The sequence below is a fragment of the Pipistrellus kuhlii genome, unplaced genomic scaffold, assembly GCF_014108245.1.
Source record: "Pipistrellus kuhlii isolate mPipKuh1 unplaced genomic scaffold, mPipKuh1.p scaffold_m20_p_1, whole genome shotgun sequence".
Lineage (NCBI taxonomy): Eukaryota > Metazoa > Chordata > Mammalia > Chiroptera > Vespertilionidae > Pipistrellus > Pipistrellus kuhlii.
In genome coordinates, this window is record NW_023425404.1 from 6,623,185 (window position 1) to 6,643,181 (window position 19,997).

At 42.1% G+C, this 19,997-nt stretch overlaps 1 protein-coding gene and 1 pseudogene across 4 annotated transcripts in view; both read left to right on the forward strand.

Moving 5' to 3' along the window:
- The window catches only part of STON2 (stonin 2), a 124,918-nt gene that overhangs the window by 26,280 nt on the left and 78,641 nt on the right, over positions 1 to 19,997 (forward strand). For 3 of the 4 annotated variants that reach the window (XM_036429820.2, XM_036429838.2, XM_036429848.2), the window contains exons 2-3: positions 8,058 to 8,329; positions 10,469 to 10,747. In XM_036429820.2, coding sequence (XP_036285713.1) covers positions 8,242 to 8,329; positions 10,469 to 10,747 — 367 coding nt within the window. In that variant the 5' untranslated portion in view covers positions 8,058 to 8,241. The remainder of the gene's footprint in view (positions 1 to 8,057; positions 8,330 to 10,468; positions 10,748 to 19,997) is intronic. The other variant, XM_036429830.2, reaches the window with a different exon arrangement.
- On the forward strand, positions 5,571 to 6,529 carry LOC118714481 (annotated as a pseudogene).

Consider the following 19,997-nt stretch of genomic DNA (forward strand, 5'->3'; position numbering starts at 1 on the left):
AAAGAAAGGAATATTTAAACAAAAAAATTACAAAAATATAGGAAAAGCAAACAGTCAGGCCACTCAATATTTTCCTTTCAGGAATATCAAAGCAATTGTTAATTAAAGTGTGTGTGTGTGTGTGTGTGTGTGTGTGTGTGTGTGTGTATGTGTCCGAGTGTGGGTGTACATATGTGCTCATTGAGAGTGTGTGTCTGTTCTCCAGTGAACTGTGTTCAGGTTCTATTGAAATGAACTCTGATGTTCATAAGAGAAAAGAATTTGGAAGAAAAAGGAAGTGGGGGGAGGAGGGGGGGAAAAAGAAGGAAGAGGAGCAGTATTCCAAACCTTTTATCTGATTAAGGCCTTTGCCATAGGGTAATCGGCGCCTTCCTGGCTTTTGTTTATTCTGGGAAGTTATGAAGCAAGTAGCATGGTTACTTTGACTTCCTGAATAAACTTTTATGATTTCTCAGGCCACTGTGACAGAGATCTCAGAATATAAAACCATGCTTAGTATTTTGTGTTCTTGTAACATGCACAATTCTGAGTACGTAGTAGATGCTCAGTAAGTTTCTTGAATGTCTTGTTTTGAAGAAAGCTCTAAAGAAATACGTAGAATCCATGCATTCTCATTTTTCCCATCCTCCCTTTCTTCTCAGTTTTCCTTTTGACATTTAGATGTTTGTTCTTGATCAGAAAAGAGCTAAGGCCTTACTTTGGAGTTTGGAATTGGCATTGAGATCTAATTTTATTTATTTATTTATTTACTTATTTATTTTTTTTTTTTAAAATATGTATTTTATTGATTTTGTACAGAGAGGAAGGGAGAGAGATAGAGAGTTAGAAACATCGATGAGAGAGTCATCGATCAGCTGCCTCTTGCACACCCCCTACTGGGGATATGCCTGCAACCAAGGTACATGCCCTTGACTGGAATCGAACCCAGGACCTTTCAGTCCCCAAGCTGACGCTGTATCCATTGAGCCAAACCGGTTTGGGCTGAGATCTAATTTTAGAACTTGTTTAAGATGTTTCTGCATAAACCCCAAACAGACAGCTGGACAGTGTTTGCCAGTAGCCTCACAACTCAATAAGTGGATGCAGACAGTTTTAAAGCTTTCTAGTTGAGTATATGTGGCAAAGAGATATAAGGCAAAGATGGCCAAATTCTCAGATTTAAATAACCCCTTTTGGATCACTAACCAAACAAGAATTATGTTGTGGTATTATAAAGCATAATACAAAATAAAACCCTGTCCCAGTTCTGAAGGGATGGAATTAATCCATCTAGCTACATTAAATCCTCCTTTCCTTCTCAGATGATATAATTTATGGAAGTTGTATAAAACTCCTAATTGATATTACCAGGCTATCAGTATAAAATCACCCTGATTTGGACGATCTAAACTGACATTTTTGAAAAAAATGAACCTGTGTCAGAAAGGAATGTTTTAGGAAAGGGCTTCCATTTCTGGCTATAACTGGCAACAAACCAGTCCTTCTGCAGTAAACAATCACACAGCTGGATGAAATAAATGTATGAGACAACTCTTTACAGGTACTGGACAACAGAAAGCACAATATTTTGATCCTGAGAGAAGGAAAACTCATGAGGTGAGTCTGATGGTCATAATCTTGGCCCTCTTCCAAGGAAGAGTTTTCTGGTTGTAGGTAGTATGTTGGAGTCTACTCTGTCACAGCAGTCCTGCTGAAATAAAGAAACAGAGATCAGAGCATGGGGCGATTGAAGTATCTGGAATCTGCAGGGCAGGGCACTAGAAAGGAGAGAGTTGCATGGAGAAGGGGGAATAGAAGTGAGTCTGGGTGTGCCCAGGGAACACTTGGCTGGGCTGGAGTGCACATGTACGGTACAGATTGAAACTATATGAAATTTGCCAAAAGTGTTGTCTTCAGGATTGAAAATGGGCTTTTCATAAATCCATCCAAAAAGTAGAAAACCAAGCCTATAAAAGATCAGGTGAGCAGGCAGATTGACTACTGGTATAAAAAAAAACAAAAAAACAAACAAAAAAAAACCACACAGGTTTTTTGTGTGTTGTTTTTTTTCCCCCCAGAGAAAGATCAAATGCAGAAAGTCTTCAGGGTATTATTAGCTATGATTAGGTATATAAAGAAATAGTAAAATATTACTCACATGAAAAGAAAAAGCCAACAGAAACTAATCCCCAAATGGCTCAGAGTTTGGATTTGGCAGACAAAGCATTTAAAGCAGCTATTATCAATATGTTAAAAGAACTGAAGGAAAATATTGTATAATAGGTGAATATATAGGGCATTTCAACAGAGAAATAGAAACTATAAAATAATCAAAAAATTCTAGAATGGAAAAGTTGAGTAACTGAGAAGAAAACTTTATAAGATGAGCTTAATAGGAGAATGAAAATGATAGAAGGAAGAATAAATTATCTTGAAGACAGACAAACAGGAAAAGAGATAGAGAAAGGGAGAGAAAAAGATCAATGTGAGAGTGAGACATTGAATGGTTGCCTCATGCATACCTTCCACCAGGGATTGGGCCTGAGGCTGGGCAAGCGCCCCGACTGGGAATCGAACTGGAAACCTTAGTATGATGCCCAGCCAACGGAGTCACACCATCCAGGGCCTCTGTAGTCTTTTAAAGCCCTTACTCTCTGCTGTTAGTGTTTTTTATGGATAACCAGTACTGTAGTTTAGAAAGCCTACTGTGTGATTGTTTTATGTTGTTGTTGTACCTCCCTGCAATCTACTGTAAGCTACTTGAAGATTTTGTGATGCTGTCTTGCTCGTCCTTGAACCCTCAGGCCCTGAATGGGCCCAGCACAGGGTACCCAAGATATGCTCCTGCTGATGCAGACTCCTATCCTTTGGGACACACTGAGGTCCCATGTGCCGATAGCTTCCATCACCAAGAGTCTGAGGAAAGTTGAGTTCCTCTACCTTGAGTCACTCTTGAACTTTCCCATCTCCTCCTACTGAACTCTTCTTCTCAGTCATTAAGGCCACCAATCCTTTGCTCCCACATTTCCTCAGTAGACATCTCAGCTCTCATCAGACTGATTTTTTACAGAGAGGAAGGAAGAGGGATAGAAGGGATAGAGAGCTAGAAACATCGATGAGAGAGAAACATCGACTAGCTGCCTCCTGCACAACCCCTACTGGGGATGTGCCCACAACCAATGTACATGCCCTTGACCTGAATCGAACCGGGGACCCCTCAGTCCGCAGACCCATGCTCAATCCACTGAGCCAAACCATTTTCGGCAAGGTCTGAATCTTAATCGTCACTTATGTCCCAAGGATGTCCTTACTCTTCCCTCACAAAAGTCCAGAATCAGGGATGTCCTTCAAATCCAAGAACTAGCCCAGCCCCTTATGCTTCCAGCCCTTGTAGATCTCTCTGTGGCCAAACAGCATTTTTGGTATATCCTCCTATAGGCAGTTCTTCCTGGATTTCTTGTATTTGCTCTTCTGTGTAGCTTCATCTCCCCAGATAGCTTGCAGACTGCTTGCAGGTCACTGTCTCAAAGACTGCCAAGTGCATTTCTGGATACACAGGACTCCTGAATGCTGATGACAAATCTATTTCTGTGACTCCCAATCCTATCACCCAACTGCATTCCCCACCCCCAAATTTTAGTGTGTAAAGGGTGCTGAGAAACAAGCTTCTCTGGAATGGCAACCTGGAGTCCTCAATGAAATCTGTAATGTCTCTCGGTCAGTGCTGCTGCTGGTACTGAGTCACTGCTCATTTGTGGTGATGATCCTAAGCCTCACTTTGTGATTCACGTTCTAAAAACAGGGTGAGGTTTTTCCCCGAGAAACCAATCCCGGTGTGAACTTAGCCTCACAATTATTGGGTTCCTCTGTGGTTGCCAGCTGCTAGCACAGCACTCAAGGTATGGCGTCTGATGGCTTATTGGACGATGTGGTTGTATGTTGGCAAATACCGGAAATCCATTTCATGGGCTTCTCTGTAATTTCTGCCAGGTATGGGACTTCTCATTATCTAACCAGTCCATGCCTGCATCTGAGATTCACGAGTATGGAGTAGATAGATCTTTGGGGCTCTTGAGTTTTGTTATTCTTGCTGTTCCAGGGTGACCCGAGGACTGAAGTCTGGACAGTCTTATCTCCTGGGCTCATGCTTTTAATCTCCATTGCTATACCTAATTTCCTTAGGCCTCAGTTTTCTCATCTGTAAAACTTGAGAGCTGAACTATTGGTCTTTAAATCCGTTGAGCTCTAAAATTTCCAAGTATTCCCCCCCACAACCTTCACCCTTTTCCTTCTTTTCTTTCCCACAACCTTTCCCCATCCACAGTCATACTGTGAATTTCAGTGAATTCATTATCACGAGATCTGCAGGATGTTTTCCCCACTGAGCTGCAACATTGCATGTGTCAGCATGTGGACATGTGTTGTGGCTCTTCTGTTGTTCTTGGACCTGCTTTACATGTTGCTGCTGTTGGGAGAGGAGGCATCTGACTCTTCAATTTTACTGTTTTATCTTGGCCTGCAGCCATTACCACATTGAGTTACTCCAGCGTTTGGGCCAGAGAAAGGCTTCATGGGAAATCAGCTCTTGGGGGCTGGGCTCTATGTGGTTCTTTGGGAGATCTGGTTTGGAGCACTGCATTCTCCAGTCAGTTTGCACATGTCTGGTTCGTGGTTGGTAAGGATCTTAGGAGAGGGACTTGGGAGAGATATTTCTCGGCCTTACACCTTCTGTACAGCTTGGGTGCCCTAGCGGGTTTCCACATGGGGAGTTTCATAGATCATTTTATCATGGTTCCATCATAATTGATATTTGTAAATTGTTTCAGCTGGGTGGTAGTTATTATATATTCTCTAGTACTTTTTAATGAATTTTTTATGACCCAAAGATTAGAGTGTTTTGGCATTGAAAGACCTGGGTTCAAGGGGCGTATCTAACACACCTGCTTGATCATTTTTGGGTGACATTTATGTGTTTGGGGTGGGGGAGGGAGAGAATTAATTTGTCAGTGTCCTGGGATATGTGAATTCTTTCACTTAAAAGCCTGGAGAAACAAAACAAGGACCTGGAAATAAAAATACTGTTGGGTAAATCACTTATTCAACCCAGATTTCTTCATCTATAAAATAATGATATTAATACCTATCTTACTCTACTAAAGTGACTATTGAATCAAATGAATTATTGAGTGAAAATACTAAAAATCGTAAATTCTATACAAACACTAGTTGTTTTTAGGAAGCATCATACAACAAAAGTAATTGCTTTAATTACAACCTTCCCCCCCCAACCCAAAGCTGTTAATGTTTTTATGCTGATTTTCCACAGCATAGATTACCTACTGCAAGTAATAACCTATAATACAATTTTCTTTTTAGAAGGCTATGAGTTCAACTCTTCTAGACTAAAATGAATACTGTGAGTAGTAAGAACTAATATTGTACAAGGTCAATCAGTAGCTCTTTTGCAGAAAAAATCATTAATTTTTCATTAATTCAGATTTTATCAAGTCATCATAAGAGTAAGAGCAAGGTTAAAGTTGTCAAGGGGCCCGCCTCCGGCCGCCCGGGGCTCCGGTCCTCCCCACGGCTGGCCCGCGCCCCGGAAGCTGCACCTGCTCCCGGTCAGGATGGGCAGCAAGATGGCGTCGGCCGGCAGGGTCGTGCAGGTATTCAAGCCACATACTCCATTAATAAGATTCCCTAAAAGAAGAGATCATCTTAAACCAAATGTATTAGAAGCTGTGAGGTCAACAGGAGTACCTTCTCACTCTTCTTCAATTTCACAGCATTCTAAGGGAAGTAAATTGTCAGATTGGCTGATGCATCAGGATCCACCAGACACTGCAGAAATAATAAAAACATAACCTCAGAAATACAGAAGAAAACTTGTCTCTCAAGAAGAAATCGAATATATCCAACGTGGAGGTCCTGAATAATCACGACACTGGCTGCTGTTTGTTATCAAACAAAGAATAGTCTTTACAATAAAGGACTTCCAAAATGACTAATGAGAAATTGTACATTAACAACTTCAATATTTTAAAAAAGAAAAGAAAAAAAATGTAGAAAACTTAGATACTGTGTTTCTTAATTTATGTATCTTGGCAGCTTTTCCACAAGCTTACCTAATTGTTGATATAGTTTATACTTATTAAAGTACACATTTAAAAATGTTAGTCTATTAATTTACTCTTGGTTATCAAGTATTACCAGTGTTGAACTATTAAAAGCGCACAATGTCTAATAAACCATCATAGATTTCCCATTATTTCACTTTTCTTTCAGTTTCTGTTTAAACATTAATTTATCAGGCAGAATTGCTTTTTGGAAGTGATTTTCCTGAAATAGGATGAGGATAGATGAAATAGTGACTCTATTATTTGTTCTTAATTCTTTTAGCATTTTTTTCTTTTTCATTCACAAAATTACTGGAGTATAACTGGCTTAGTAAGCACATCCTACTCTAAACAATAATAATAGAGCCAAGGCATAGCCAGTGACTTTGGGGTATTAAGAGTTAACACAGAAGATTATCAGTAACCTATTTTCACGGGGGTGGGGGGTGGGGAAATAAGCCAGTATAAAATCAGACATCAAAATTAATATAGCAGAAGTATTATGTTTGAATAGAAATTGCTATTATGTTTCTAGGGGTGTTAAGAAAATCTTGTTCTTTGGTTTACTTTACCGTTTTGATTGTATAATGTGTGCAAATTATGCTAATCATTAACTTTCTCAAACTTAATGTCTGAAAGCTTCATAAAATCAACATAAATATTTACTTTATTAAAGCAATATATGAAACTTTAAAGGGTCTTCCTGTGCCACGGGTATATTATTATTGTGAAAGTAAAGCCTCACAAAGCTAAATAAATTCTCTTTCATACCTTTAAAAAAAAATAAAGTTGCCGAAACCGGTTTGGCTCAGTGGTAGAGCGTCGGTCTGCGGACTGAAAGGTCCCAGGTTCGATTCCAGTCAGGATCATGTACATTGGTTGTGGGCACATTCCCGATGGGCGGTGTGCAAGAGGCAGCTGGTCGATGTTTCTCTCTCATCGATGTTTCTGGCTCTCTATCTCTCTCCCTTCCTCTCTGTAAAAAAATCAATAAAATATATTTTTTTAAAAATAAAAAAATAAAAAAAATAAAGTTGTAAAAGGGCAGTAATACTACAAACAAAATCATAAGTCTGTAAAGTATCCTTCTATATGCTTAGAATGTAATTGCAGTAAAAGTAAAGGCTAAGCTTTTATGTATTAATTCACATGGGCCTAGAATCAGAATGTGTTTAACACACATTTTACCTTAAAGCAAATATGCCCTACCCCCTTACTCCAAATGAACAAAATGCCTCCATTTCTATTTTTTTAAATTGGTAAACGGTGCTTGGATATACCATCTGGAGATTGTTGGGTTTCTGCCAATGTTTTAACTCAGGCTTGCCAAGAGCTACCTGCCTAAGGCAAGAAACCGCACTGATTTAATAGGAACGAGCATGCTTTTACTTCGCCATTTGGTAAGAGAACGTGAAAGTACTTTGGGAAATTTTAATATTTGTTTTACAATGATGGCGTTATAGCATAGTTAAAAATATTCCCATACTGAAATAATTGGGGGAACAGGAGGATCTAATTGCTTACATTTGTGTTATTTACAAGTCTGATGTGGTGGCACATGCAGAGATCTTGATGCTAAAGGAGTGGTAGAAGTGGGAGCAAGACAGGGGCACAGAACAGTAAGGCCAGTGGGCACTACCCAGACCTCTTCGTGGGTAGTGTTGAAAGCCCTGGACCTGCCTGGCTGGTGTTGCTCAGTGGTTAAATGTCAGCCTATGATCCAGAAGGTCATGGCTCGATTCCTAGTCAGGGCACATGCTCGGGTTGCAGGCTCAATCCTCAGTGGGAGGCGTGCAGGAGGCAGCCCATGGATGATTCTCATCATTGACGTTTCTATCTCTCTCTCCCTCTCTCACTTCCTTTCTGAAATCAATAATATATATATTTAAAAGGGCCCTAGACCTGAGTAGATTGGGTATAATGTTATGTATCCTTTTTAAATTTTATTTATTTTTTTAACAGATTTCTAATTGGCAGATTAATCAAAGGCAATCTGGCTACATTCTGAGTGCTGCCACCTGCAAGATCACCGTAACAGATTCCTAGGCCCAAGTGCGCCCCGCTACCATACCCTTACCCCACCCCAGACACGACTCTGGGGTCTGCCTGAAGCCAGCAGTGTGACGATGCCCAGCACCTTCCTAGCATGACGACCTTGGACCATGTGATCGCTACCCAGCAGTCGGAGTGGGTCTCCTTCAGCGAGGATCCACTCTTCCCCGTCCCTTCTGAGGGTAAGCGGTGCTTTCATTTCCTAAGGTAGGGGTGTCGAACTCAATCAGAGAAGGGGCCAAAATCTAAAATCCAGCCTAAATCGCGGGCAGAATGGTTTACTGAACAGTCATAAACTGTCATTGTGATGGAAACGCAGTGGAGTGCAGTGATGACAGCGCGGTGCGGGCCACATTGCAAGGCCTGGCGGGACGGATTTGGCCCGCGGGCCTTGTGTTTGACACATGTGTCCTAAGGGAAAGGACTGGCAGAGAAGCACACCTGCTGGCTATGGCTTCCACTTGATTGTTCTTTGGGTGGGATCTTCAGGTGGAAACAAGAGCCAGCCTGCTGTCACTTCCTGAGATGCAGGTTCTTCTGCTTAGAAACCTGGAGGAAGCATCTTAGGAGCCTTGGGTTCCCGGAGAAAGGCCTGGAAACAGCACAAGTATTGGCTGCTGTCTTCCACGCAGCATAAACTTTATATTTACAATGTACTTTACCCTCTGCTCTTTGGGTTGTTACTCCCAGCAGCAACTTGGATTTTTCTCAAGTTTTTAAAGCGTAGCTGTTGAGAGTGACAGGCTGTCGAGGCAGATTGCTTGGGCTCAAATCCTGGCTCCATCACAGATGAGGGAGGTGCCCTTGGATAGATTTTTTTATCCAACATCTCTGTGCGGCAGTCTATCCGTGCAGCACGGATAACCGCAGTACCTACCTTCCGGTGGCTGTGAGGAGGAAATGAATGAATGTGTGTGCCTGGCTCATGGAAAAGCTCTATAACTGCCATCCATGATCATGATGAAGATCGCCAACCTGACTTCTAGGGAACTGGTGCCCAGGCACGAAGTTCAAGGTAGGGTACAAATAGTTGCAGAGCCATGCCAGCTGATCCTGTTCTACTGCAGCTGCCTCTGCTACACCGAAACCAGCCCGCTTCCTTCACAGCACCTGGCAAGTGTGAGTTCTGAGGTGTGTTTCCGTTACAAGTCCTGGAAGTGTGGCTAGTCTGCACTGAATTGTGCTGAAAGTTGGAAATGCCCACAATGGATTGCAAAGACCTAGTAAAAGTTAAATTTTTCTTTAACAACTTTTATATCAATTACGTGTTGGAATTATACATTTTCAACATACTGGGTTGAAATATATATTATTAAAAGTAGTCTTGCCAGTTTCTTCTTACTTTTTTTTAATGTGGCTACTAGAACATTTAAAATTACATATGTGGTTCATTTATTTATTTATTTGACCATGCTAATCTAAAGGCTTTATTAGTTTGTTTGCTAGTTTGAGTTTTTAAAAAGTTTTTATGCAGTGCCTGGCCGGTTTTTGCTTAGTGGTTAACCACCGACCTGTGAACCAGGAGGTCACGTTTTAATTCCTGGTCAGGGCATGTGTGTGTGTGTGGGTTGGGCTAGGGGAGGAATGTAGGAGGCAGCCAGTCAATGATTCTCTCTCATCATGGATGTTTCTGTCTCTCCCTCTTTCTTCCTCTCTAAAATCAATAAAAAAATATTTTTAAAAAGTTTTCACACAGTAAAATGGACCACTTTTTACGTAAAGTTGATGAATTTTTCATATATAGATTTGTGTAACCACCACCACAACCAGAATATAGTTCTTTAAAAAAAAAACGAAAAAACCCCACACAATTATTTGAAAGCAGTTAAATGTTTCAGGACCAATAAAGTGAAACAAATCGAGGGGAAGAGCCTCTGCCACGTTTAGCTATCATTGGTGCAGGGTTTGCACCTGGAAGCCTGCAGGTGTGTAGTTAGGACTGCAAGGAGTTTGAGGTTTAAATTGAAATGTCTTTGGTCCAGGCAGAAGCTCTCCAGTATAGCCATACTCTCTAGCAGTCCCTATTGCCTTTTGCTTTTCTCCTTCGACTCAAGTTATATTTCTTGCTTGGCCTCTGTGGGCATTTTTATTCGTGACCCTCAAGAATTGGTATAGATGCTGAGATAAGAGCAGTGAGCAAGACTACCCCAATCTCAGCCTGGTCATGCTGAGGTTATAGTTTTAAAAACATTGCTAGGAAAGCCCTCCTTTGGCATAGAGGCCGATGGGCATGACTGTTTAGTCCTGTGATCACCCCTTGCCCATCCTTTGTTTTTCCACCCTCCCCACGTGAATGATGTGCTGTCTGGTGTCTGTTTCAGGAGCCACTGAAGAGCACCTTGCGGGCCGGTCATCATCCTCAGACCAGTCCGAGAGCTCCTCCGGGGAGAACCATGTGGCGGATGGAGGCTCTCAGGACCTCTCCCACTCGGAGCAGGATGACTCCTCCGAGAAGATGGGCCTCATCTCTGAAGCGGCCTCTCCTCCCGGGAGCCCTGCGCAGCCCCCGCCTGACCTGGCTTCAGCCATCAGCAACTGGGTTCAGTTTGAAGATGACACGCCCTGGACCAGCACTTCACCACCTCCTCCTAAAGAAGCAGGTGGGACAGGTGGGAGGCTAGGGAGGGATCCGGCTCAGGTCCGTGCTCCTCGGGGATGCTTCTCCATGAGAGTGTAGAAGGCTGCCAGGGCTACTTGACCTGCTCCCAAGCTGGAAGCACTGGCCACAGAGGGGAGAGCAGGCAGAGGTCTCATTGGGCTTAATTATACAAACCCTTTTTGTGTTTTCTTTTAAATATATTTTTATTGATTTCAGAGAGGAAGGGAGAGTGAGATAGATTTAGAAACACCAATGATGAGAGAAAAATCATTGAGCGGCTGCCTCCCGTATGCCCCACACTGGGGATCAAGCCTGCAGCCTGGGCATGTGCCCTGCTCGGGAATCAAACTGTCACCTCCTGGTTCATAGGTTAATGGCTCAACCACTGAGCCTTACGGGCTGGGCTGCAAACCGTTTTTGTCAGCATCAGCGTATGGAAGCATTTCTGTGTTCTGGGCCATTTCCAGCCTTACACCCTTGTCCCTGGCTGTTGGTCTATCTGGGAGGTATGCATATTTCTTTATCTGTTAGGGATTAGAATTGCATTTACTCTGCATCTAAATTGTAAACTCCTTAAGCGTAGAAATGAATGTCTCTGAGTGTGGACCACCAACCATTTCTAATAGAATCACCAGTTAAATATGGATATGTTTGTGTCCCAAACCTTTTGAATCCAAATCTTTAAGCCGGGCACTGTCTTTAGTGCTAAGTACCTGATTTTGTGGGATTTCAATGGCTGGATGCTGCACTGGCGAGGTTGGCGAAGCCAGAGGAGTTGCTAGTCCTCACCTAGTAACCTGGCTGCACGGGTGACTGGATAACCTTGGTAACAAATGACTACCAACCTAGTGGCTTAAACAGCACAGGGTTATTATTTTACAGTTCTGTAGCTCAGAAGGCCAGCCTGGACGCCACTGGGCTAAAACCCAGGTGTTGTCAGGCCAGCATTCCTTTCAGGAGGAGCTGAGGCAGAATGGGTTTCCTTGCACTTTCCAGCTGCTAGCAGCCACCCACATTCCTTGACATGCGCCCCAGGCTCTGTCTCCGGAGCTAGCAGTGCTGCATCTCTCTGCACCCATGTTCTGTGCACCCTCTCTCCGAGTGACTCTTGCCTCTATCTGCATTTTAAAGACCTTGGCTGCCCCTTCCCCACAATCATCATGGATAACTTTTCCCCATCTCAGAGTTCCGTTTGCTGTGTAAGGTGTCCTACTCACAGTTTCTGGGTATTAGGTGTGGGCATCATTTGTAGGGGACATTATTTTGTCTGCCACTGAGAAGAGCAAAAAGGCAAGGCTGATAAGTTTTTCTGTTGGTAAGTTAAATATTTTGGTCGTTTCAATTTTTAAAAAACAATTCCTTTGTTTTTCAGACATGCCTTTCACACCAGTAGAAACAATTTTAGGAAAAGATGAAAGATAATTCTACTATGGAATAAACACTTCCACTTTGACATACTGATTTGCCCATTAATGGATGCGTTTTCCTATTTAAGCATCAGATTTCTCTTGTTGGCGAGAAAGCCTCACCCTCAAAGCAGCAAGGATGAAATGACAGGTCCAGACAGGCTTCCCCGTCTAGCTGGAGGGAGGCAGTAACCTTTTCTAACACCTGACACTGGCGAGACAAGGGGCTGATGAAGCACTTATAAATGTGGTGAAAGTTTCTGAGTGCTGGGCAGTGAATCAATACACTCTATGTTTCTTATTTTTAGTAAGATAATGTCTACTGGGTGTTTACTCTCCTAGGCACTACGCTCAAAGCTCTGTACTCCTTACCACAATCACATGGGGAAGGTATTAATATTATATTCATATTACACATGAGGAGACTGATAGATAAGATAGTGGTTTTGGAAGTTGCCCAAGGCTTTGCTGGGAAGTGTTAGAAGAAAGCTTCCGACACAGGCAGGCAGGCAGGCCCCAGGATCTCAGAAAAGCCTCGGCATGTTCAGTGGTACATTTTGTGGATCTGCCTGCCCAGCTGTAGTTTCCTCTGCTCCCTCATTCCTGGGAGGCTGGGAGATGAGGGAGGATGGGGTGGTATTTCTCCACTCATTTGCCCTAAAAAGGTCATTGATTATATTCATGGCATTCAGATTCTTTCTCATCTTGTTCATTCATATCTGGTCTTTAGCCTTAACTATTGCTCAGAACTAATTATATGACAGATGAGTCAATTTGCTTCAATTCTTCACCACTTATTTTTGATAACCTTAACTATGTTGCCCCCATTTGACTGAGGATCCTAGCCTGTTAACGGATAATGTTATGAGTAGTGTCAAAAGCTTATGGCCCTTGCCGAAACCAGTTTGGCTCAGTGGATAGAGTGTCGGCCTGCAGACTGAAAGGTCCCAGGTTCAATTCCTTTCAAGGGCATGTACCTTGGTTGCAGGCACATCCCCAGTAGGGGGTGTGCAGGAGGCAGCTGATCGATGTTTCTCTCTCAGCAATGTTTCTAGCTCTCTGTCTCTCTTCCTTCCTCTCTGTAAAAAATCAATAAAATATATTAACAAAAATAATAATAAAAGCTTATGGCCCTGGCTGGGTGCTCAAATGATTGAAGTGTGTTCCATGCATCAAAAATGTTGTGAGTTCGATTTTCAGTCAGGGCACATACCTGTGGGTTCAATCCCTGGTCAGGGCGAATACAGGAGGCAACTAGTTGATGTTTCTATCTCTATCTCTCTCTTCCTTTCTCTCTTTCTAAAATAAAAAACAAATAAACAAGCATATCCTCAAGTGAAGATTAAAAAACAAAACAAAAACCTTATCCTTTAAGGCAGCAGTTCTCAAAGTGTGGTCTATAGATCCAGGTGGATTCTAAAGACCTTTTCAGGAGGTCTATGGAGTCAGAGTGATTTTTATAATAACTCTAAGATGTTATTTACCTTTTTCACTGTATTGGCATTGGCATTGATGGTACAAAATTAATGGTGAATAAAACTTCTGGCACTGTGTACTTACTTAAAAAAGTCAATCTCACTTAATATTTTTGATGAAGTAGTACAAATTCTTAATTTTACTAAATCATGATTCTTAAGTATATCTCTTTAATATTATCTGTGACAGTTTGGGAAATATGCATACAATACTTCTTCCCCATATTAAAGTATAATGGTTGTCTTAAAGAAAAATGATTACCTAGAAAAATAATTGTTTAAAATTTTTTCAATTAAAGAAATAAATTTAAAAAGGTAAAATGTTTATAAACATTTTTAAAAAATATATTTTATTGATTTTTTACAGAGAGGAAGGGAGAGAGATAGAGAGCTAGAAACGTTGATGAGAGAGAAATATTGAACAGCTGCCTCTTGCACACCCCCTACTGGGGATGTGCCCGCAACCAATATACATGCCCTTGACCGGAATCGAACCTGGGACCCTTCAGTCCGCAGACCGACGCTCTACCACTGAGCCAAACCGGTTTCAGCCTATAAACATTTTTAAATGTTTATAATGAAAACTAGAGGCCCAGTTCATAAAATTAGTGCATGGGGAGGGGTGTCTCAGCCTGGTCTGCACCCTCTCCAATCTGGGAACCCTCGGAAGATATCTGACTGCTGGTTTAGGCCTGCCCTCACCTGCCAGCCTAATCACCCTCAACTGCTCTCCCCTACTGGCCTGATCACCCCCTAACTGCTTGCCCCCCAGCTGTCCTAATTGCCCCTAACTGCCTCTGCCTCGGCCCCTGCCACCGTGGCTTTGTCTGGAAATAAGCCGTCCGTCCGGAAGATGTCCGGTTGACCCAGTCTAATTAGCATATTACCCTTTTATTAGTATAGATAATGCAAAAAAAGTCCTTGAAAAATATTAATATTTCAAAAACAGATCCCCCAACACTTGCATGACTGCACACATATCTAATCCTAATCCCAGCACTAGTTGTAATAAGACATGTTTTGTATGTCTTCCTTCATTTGCTTGTAATTCTCCCCAGAAATCTTACTCAATTTTGCCCCAGATCAGTAGTTCCCACCTGGAAAAAACTGGGGGTGAGGGGACAGCTTATATAGAGTGACTGGTGTTTTTTAGACTAATCTGACAATATAGAAACAAACTATCAGTTTCTCATTTACCTATTCTAAAAATGCTTCTCTTAGCTTATGAATTTACATCAATCAGATCCTGGATCTATATTGGGCTAAGCGTCAGTATATCAAGTAAAAATTTTGTTGGCATGGATAACACATGAATGAATTAGAACTGAGTAAGCAAGATATTTGATCTGTTGTATTTAAACATGCAGAAATTGAACCTGTGGCGAATGGTGGAATGTGTAGGTGTGTCTTCATGCATAGTAGGTAGTGAAGTTCAGCCAGAAAAAAGGGCTCCATGGGAAGTGTTTTGGTTTCAGCCATTTTCGCAGTCACCTAAATATCACTAGAACAAACAGACTTTTTTTCTATAAGATAGTTGCAATTTCCATTTCATTCCTCACTCCCCATTTGCCTGTATTAAATGCCCAGCACTTCTGATAAATCAGAGGTCTCTGTGTCAGGAGAAAGGGAAAATGTATGCATTGGATCCATCCTATGCAGCTTCTCTGTGAATATCCTTATATGAGAAGATTATGATCTTGGCCTACCAGAAATAGGTGGGAGGAACAAAAAAGAGAATCAATGAGAACAATAGCGCTGTTCCTAGTCTGGATTTCCAGAAGCAGAAAGTGGAGCTTTACTTAGCCCAGCTGTTCCATGCCTTAACATCTGGCTTGCAAAGAGAAGTTAGGAAAGAAAGAACACACACACACACACACACACACACACACACACACTAGCCAGGTGAAGAAATGTTTTTCTGGGATGCTTCCTCTTTTCCCCCCAGTTCCCATGCCTTCACTCCTCTCAGTTTTTTTCGGGCAGATGAAGTATACACACACACAAAGAATTTTTTATCCTTTAAGCTATGCCACCTAAGAATAAAGCCTGGGGAGCATTGGATTTCAGCCTGGAATGGGAATGTACTATTGGCCCTAATTAAAATGCAAGGAGGCTGTAGGCATGGTGGAGTTAGGGACAAAGAGACTGTCATCAGTGTTAAATCTCTTATTTTTGTGCCATTTAAATACCAGAAGCTGAGCTGGGAGCTTAAGGAAGTGAGGGAGTTGCTAGGTCCCATCCTGGTGACCTGGCTCCTTAGTTTATTGTTCACTGAAGCATACCAAGGTCGATTGTATAACCTGGAACTACAGCTGGTGGGGAAAACAACTCCAGAAACGCTTACAGCCATCAAGGGAACAAGTTTCTTTTGGATTTCAACTAGGGCAGGATTTGCAGTGAATCAAATGCCATTGTGGTTGGTCTGGGGAAAAAGAGATACAGATCTCCCTTAGGAAAAAAAATATTGATAAAAGCAGTTAAGTGACAACACCTTTATAACCATATGTATAGGAAAGACAACTAGCATCAACTCCTTGGACCCGAGGATACTAGGGTGAGAGTACATAAAATCATGCCCCTTGAATCTTCTGTAGACATTATTTCCTCCCTTTCCTGAAATTTGGTGTAGGCCAACTTTGGGATTCATATCTCTTTGGCTTAAGAAGACCACTTTGGCTCAGATTATGTTGATAAATATTATCTTTTGAAGGATTTTTTTTATTAGAGTTTTAAGTGTCAAATACTTAAGACTGAAATTAGCCACTAGAAGACTGTTCACATCTCCTGTGTGAAGATGCCATATGAGCAATCTGTATTACCTGGTGAAAAATATAGAGAAATTTAACTGAAAACTCATTTGCTGAATCCTGAACTAAATGCATAGCTATTATGTTAAACCCGGGCAGAATGAAGGTGTTTTGAAAAGTGAGCTTCTGGTGAATCTGTTCAAGTAAAAATGGAATCTTTATATTGTTCTTTAAAAAAAAAATTTTTTTTCCAAATGAACTTCAACTCGGATAGTCTTTTATTCACATCGTGTTTCTGAGTTTTCCTAGTTGTGAAAAGTTTTCCTAGCTTAGTATTTTGCCTTCTCTGGCTTTAAAATTCCATTGTGTACCAGGAAGACTGTAGTGGTCATTCTTTACAAAGATTCTCTCAGAGCAAAGACTGATTTTATGTATTTTTTTTTTTCATTATACAAGTTGTGTGTGTGTGTGTGTGTGTGTGTGTGTGCGCGCGCGCACGTTTAGACTATGTTTGCAAATGCATGCAGACAAATTGGAAGAGCAAAGTTCATCCTCAAAATTAAAAAAAAAAAAATTAAGGCGTTATTATCAGCATGAGGCTTCCTGTTCACTCGTCACGCTTTGCACTGACCTTCCTCTGCGGACATGGCCATTTGGTAGCAAGGCCAAGGCTGAATTGGACCCATTATGCAGATCCTGCAGGATATGCATAGTTACAAACATTAAAAAACACACAAAACTTTTATTTCCGGAACATTTGTCCCTCAGCCCAAGCCATACACTTGTATTCCCTTGTGCTTCAAATGTCTTCCCCAAAGACTTGGGCTAAGGCCTTCCCATTGTGTCTGGGGAAGCTCATTATCTGGGACCAGAGAAAGAGCCACTTGTTTGGGGAGGACCAGGGATGATGTCAGCCATTCAAGAGGGAGGCAAGGGGACAGCTGAGAGACTTAATCCCAGGGAAGTCTAGCCCAGCCCAGCGGGTAAGTTCTATTATGTTTTTCATTCTGCCACTGGGGGCGAGTGGTGGGTGGGGGTGGCATAAGATCCCAGACCCTTGGTGATTGTAGCTGTGGCCCACTGCATGCATATGTATATCTGAGGTCTTTTTTTCCTTTAATACCTTGAATTGTTCTTCTCCACTTTTTAATATAATTTGTGACCTTTCCGGAACCCATCTCAGACAGGGATGTCCTCGGGAATGAGTTTGGACAGAGCCCTTCTTCCTCAGGACCCTCTCTTCTGGGATCCAGGCTGCTCTTGCTGTTCCCAGAAAGCTCTTTTCTGTTCTTGCTGTTCCCTGTATTCCTTAGAGCTCTTCCACATTTTCACTCAGAGCTCTGCTCAAGCATCTCCTCCCAGCTTTTCTCCGCTTTAAATGTGTACACCCATGACTCTACCCAAAGCTAGGTTGTATATTTGTTTCTTTGGTTATTGTCTCTCTTCCCCAGTAGAGGGAAGGGACTTTATCTGCCTCATTCACACTCTGTCCCAGACTATGGTGCATGGAACCTAGTAGGCATTCACTTAGCATTTGTTGAATTAATGAATGAAAAGAGAAAGATGTACTATATGAAACCTGCTATGGAATGACTAAGTGACTTCTGTTTACGGGGCCAATGCACTTTTAGGTTGAAAGACAGCTTCCTCAATAAAGTGAATTTTTTTTTTTTAAACAAAAGAGGTAAAGAAAGGAGGCCAGTCTCTTCCTCATCATGCCCTTTTCTTATCAGCTAACTAAACTATTATCATCAGTTTTTGATTTTCCATTGTTATACACACAATGCATATACATACATACATATACACAAACATGCCACATGTACACAGAGGCATAGCATATACACATAAAATAACATACCTATACATATACATACATATGTACATATATGCAGAGTGGGGCAAAGCAGGTTTACAGTTGTTTATATGGAAAATAATATAATAATTCATAAATAATAGAAGAATAAACTATTTCTCAAACTCACAACTGTAAACCTACTTTTGCCCCATCCTGTATGTGTACAAACACACGCATACTTTTCCTGGGGGCCGCCTTAAAAAACACACTTAAAACTGCCCATTATGTTTTTTGTTGGATTTGAAGGTACCATCATGTCATGGGGGAAAAGGGGCCTCTCAATGATGAATTTTTACAGCTACCTGAAAGGGATCTTGAAATATTTCACTAGAACGTCAATATTATCCTTTTTCGGAGACTGCTAGCTCACCCAGATGGGCCTTGTGGCCTGTCTGACCCCCTGTGTGGGACACAACACAGTACACTAGGCAAGCATGCATTCATTACCTAGCTCATTCATGCAACAAATATTTAGGTGCTGGGAAAGTAATTATGAGAAAGTTGGCCACAGTCCCTGCTCTCTTCAAGCTGAGGCTGCCGCATGGTTAGGCAATCTGTTACCAGTGAAGCCTTGTGGGGTGAGAGGAGTCCCTCCGAGCCAGTCCTGGGACAGCTGCTCCTCATTGCCAGTGGTGAAATCGCAGGCTAGCCACACAGAAAGACCATGGTTTGATCTGCTTTGGATTCATGGAAAGGCATGTTTATAGTGTTAGACATATATAGCTCAAGTGAGTAGACATCGAAGTGTACATAAAGGACATGACATCAAAATGCATGTATTAAAAATGTTCATCTACCCAGTACCCCAAAGGAGAAAGAGAAAGAGAAGTAATGTATTTGCCGTATTGGTGAAGCTGACAACTTGTACATTTATTATTCATTCAACCAATGGTGCCTTAAGCCCCCACTATGAGCCTAGTCACTGTTCAAGTCACTGGGGATAAGAGGAATATTTCTGCCCCATGGAGCATGTGTTCGGTTGGGGGAGCCATTCCAGAAACACGATAAAGGAGTAGACAATGTAAGTGTGTTAGGGAATGTGGGATGTGGGAAGGAGACAAAAAATGAGGCCCAAAAGGGGGCTGCGTGAGGGACAGTGTGAAATTTTAGAGGAGGCCAGGGAGTGTCTCTCTGTGCTGCAGCTTTTGAGTGAAGGCTTTAGAGAAGTGAAGGAGCAACCTTGCAGAAATTGGGGAAGGAGCCTTCCAGGCGGAAGAAGCTGCAAGTGAGGAAGGAACTAACTACAAGTGACCAGTGTCTGAGGGACACCGTGTTCCTGGGGTGTGACTGCAGTGGAGGCAATGGGAGGAAGGGGGTGTGCTGGGGGCAGGAGGGGTGGGGGAGAAGAGGAGGAGACAGGCAGAGTCCTGGGACACAGACCACACACCTCCTCAGAGGGCACGGAAAGGACTTGCACGCTTACTGTGGGTGAGATGGGGAACTAGTGGAGGGTTTGGAGCACTTCAGTTTGAACTGATAATTCTATTCAGACGGTGGCTGAGGCCCTAACCTGTTTGGCTCAGTGGATAGAGCATTGGCTCAGACTGAAGGGTTCCAGGTTCCATTATGGCCAAGGGCATGCACCTTGGTTGTGGACTCGATCCCCAGAAGGGGGCATGCAGGAGGCAGCTGATGGATGTTTCTAACTCTCTATCCTTCTCCCTTCCTCTCTGTAAAATCAATGAAATATATTTTTTTTAAAAGAAAAGAAAAGAAAGGTGTGGCTGAGGACAAGTGAAGAAGCAGAAAGACCCGACGGGAGGCA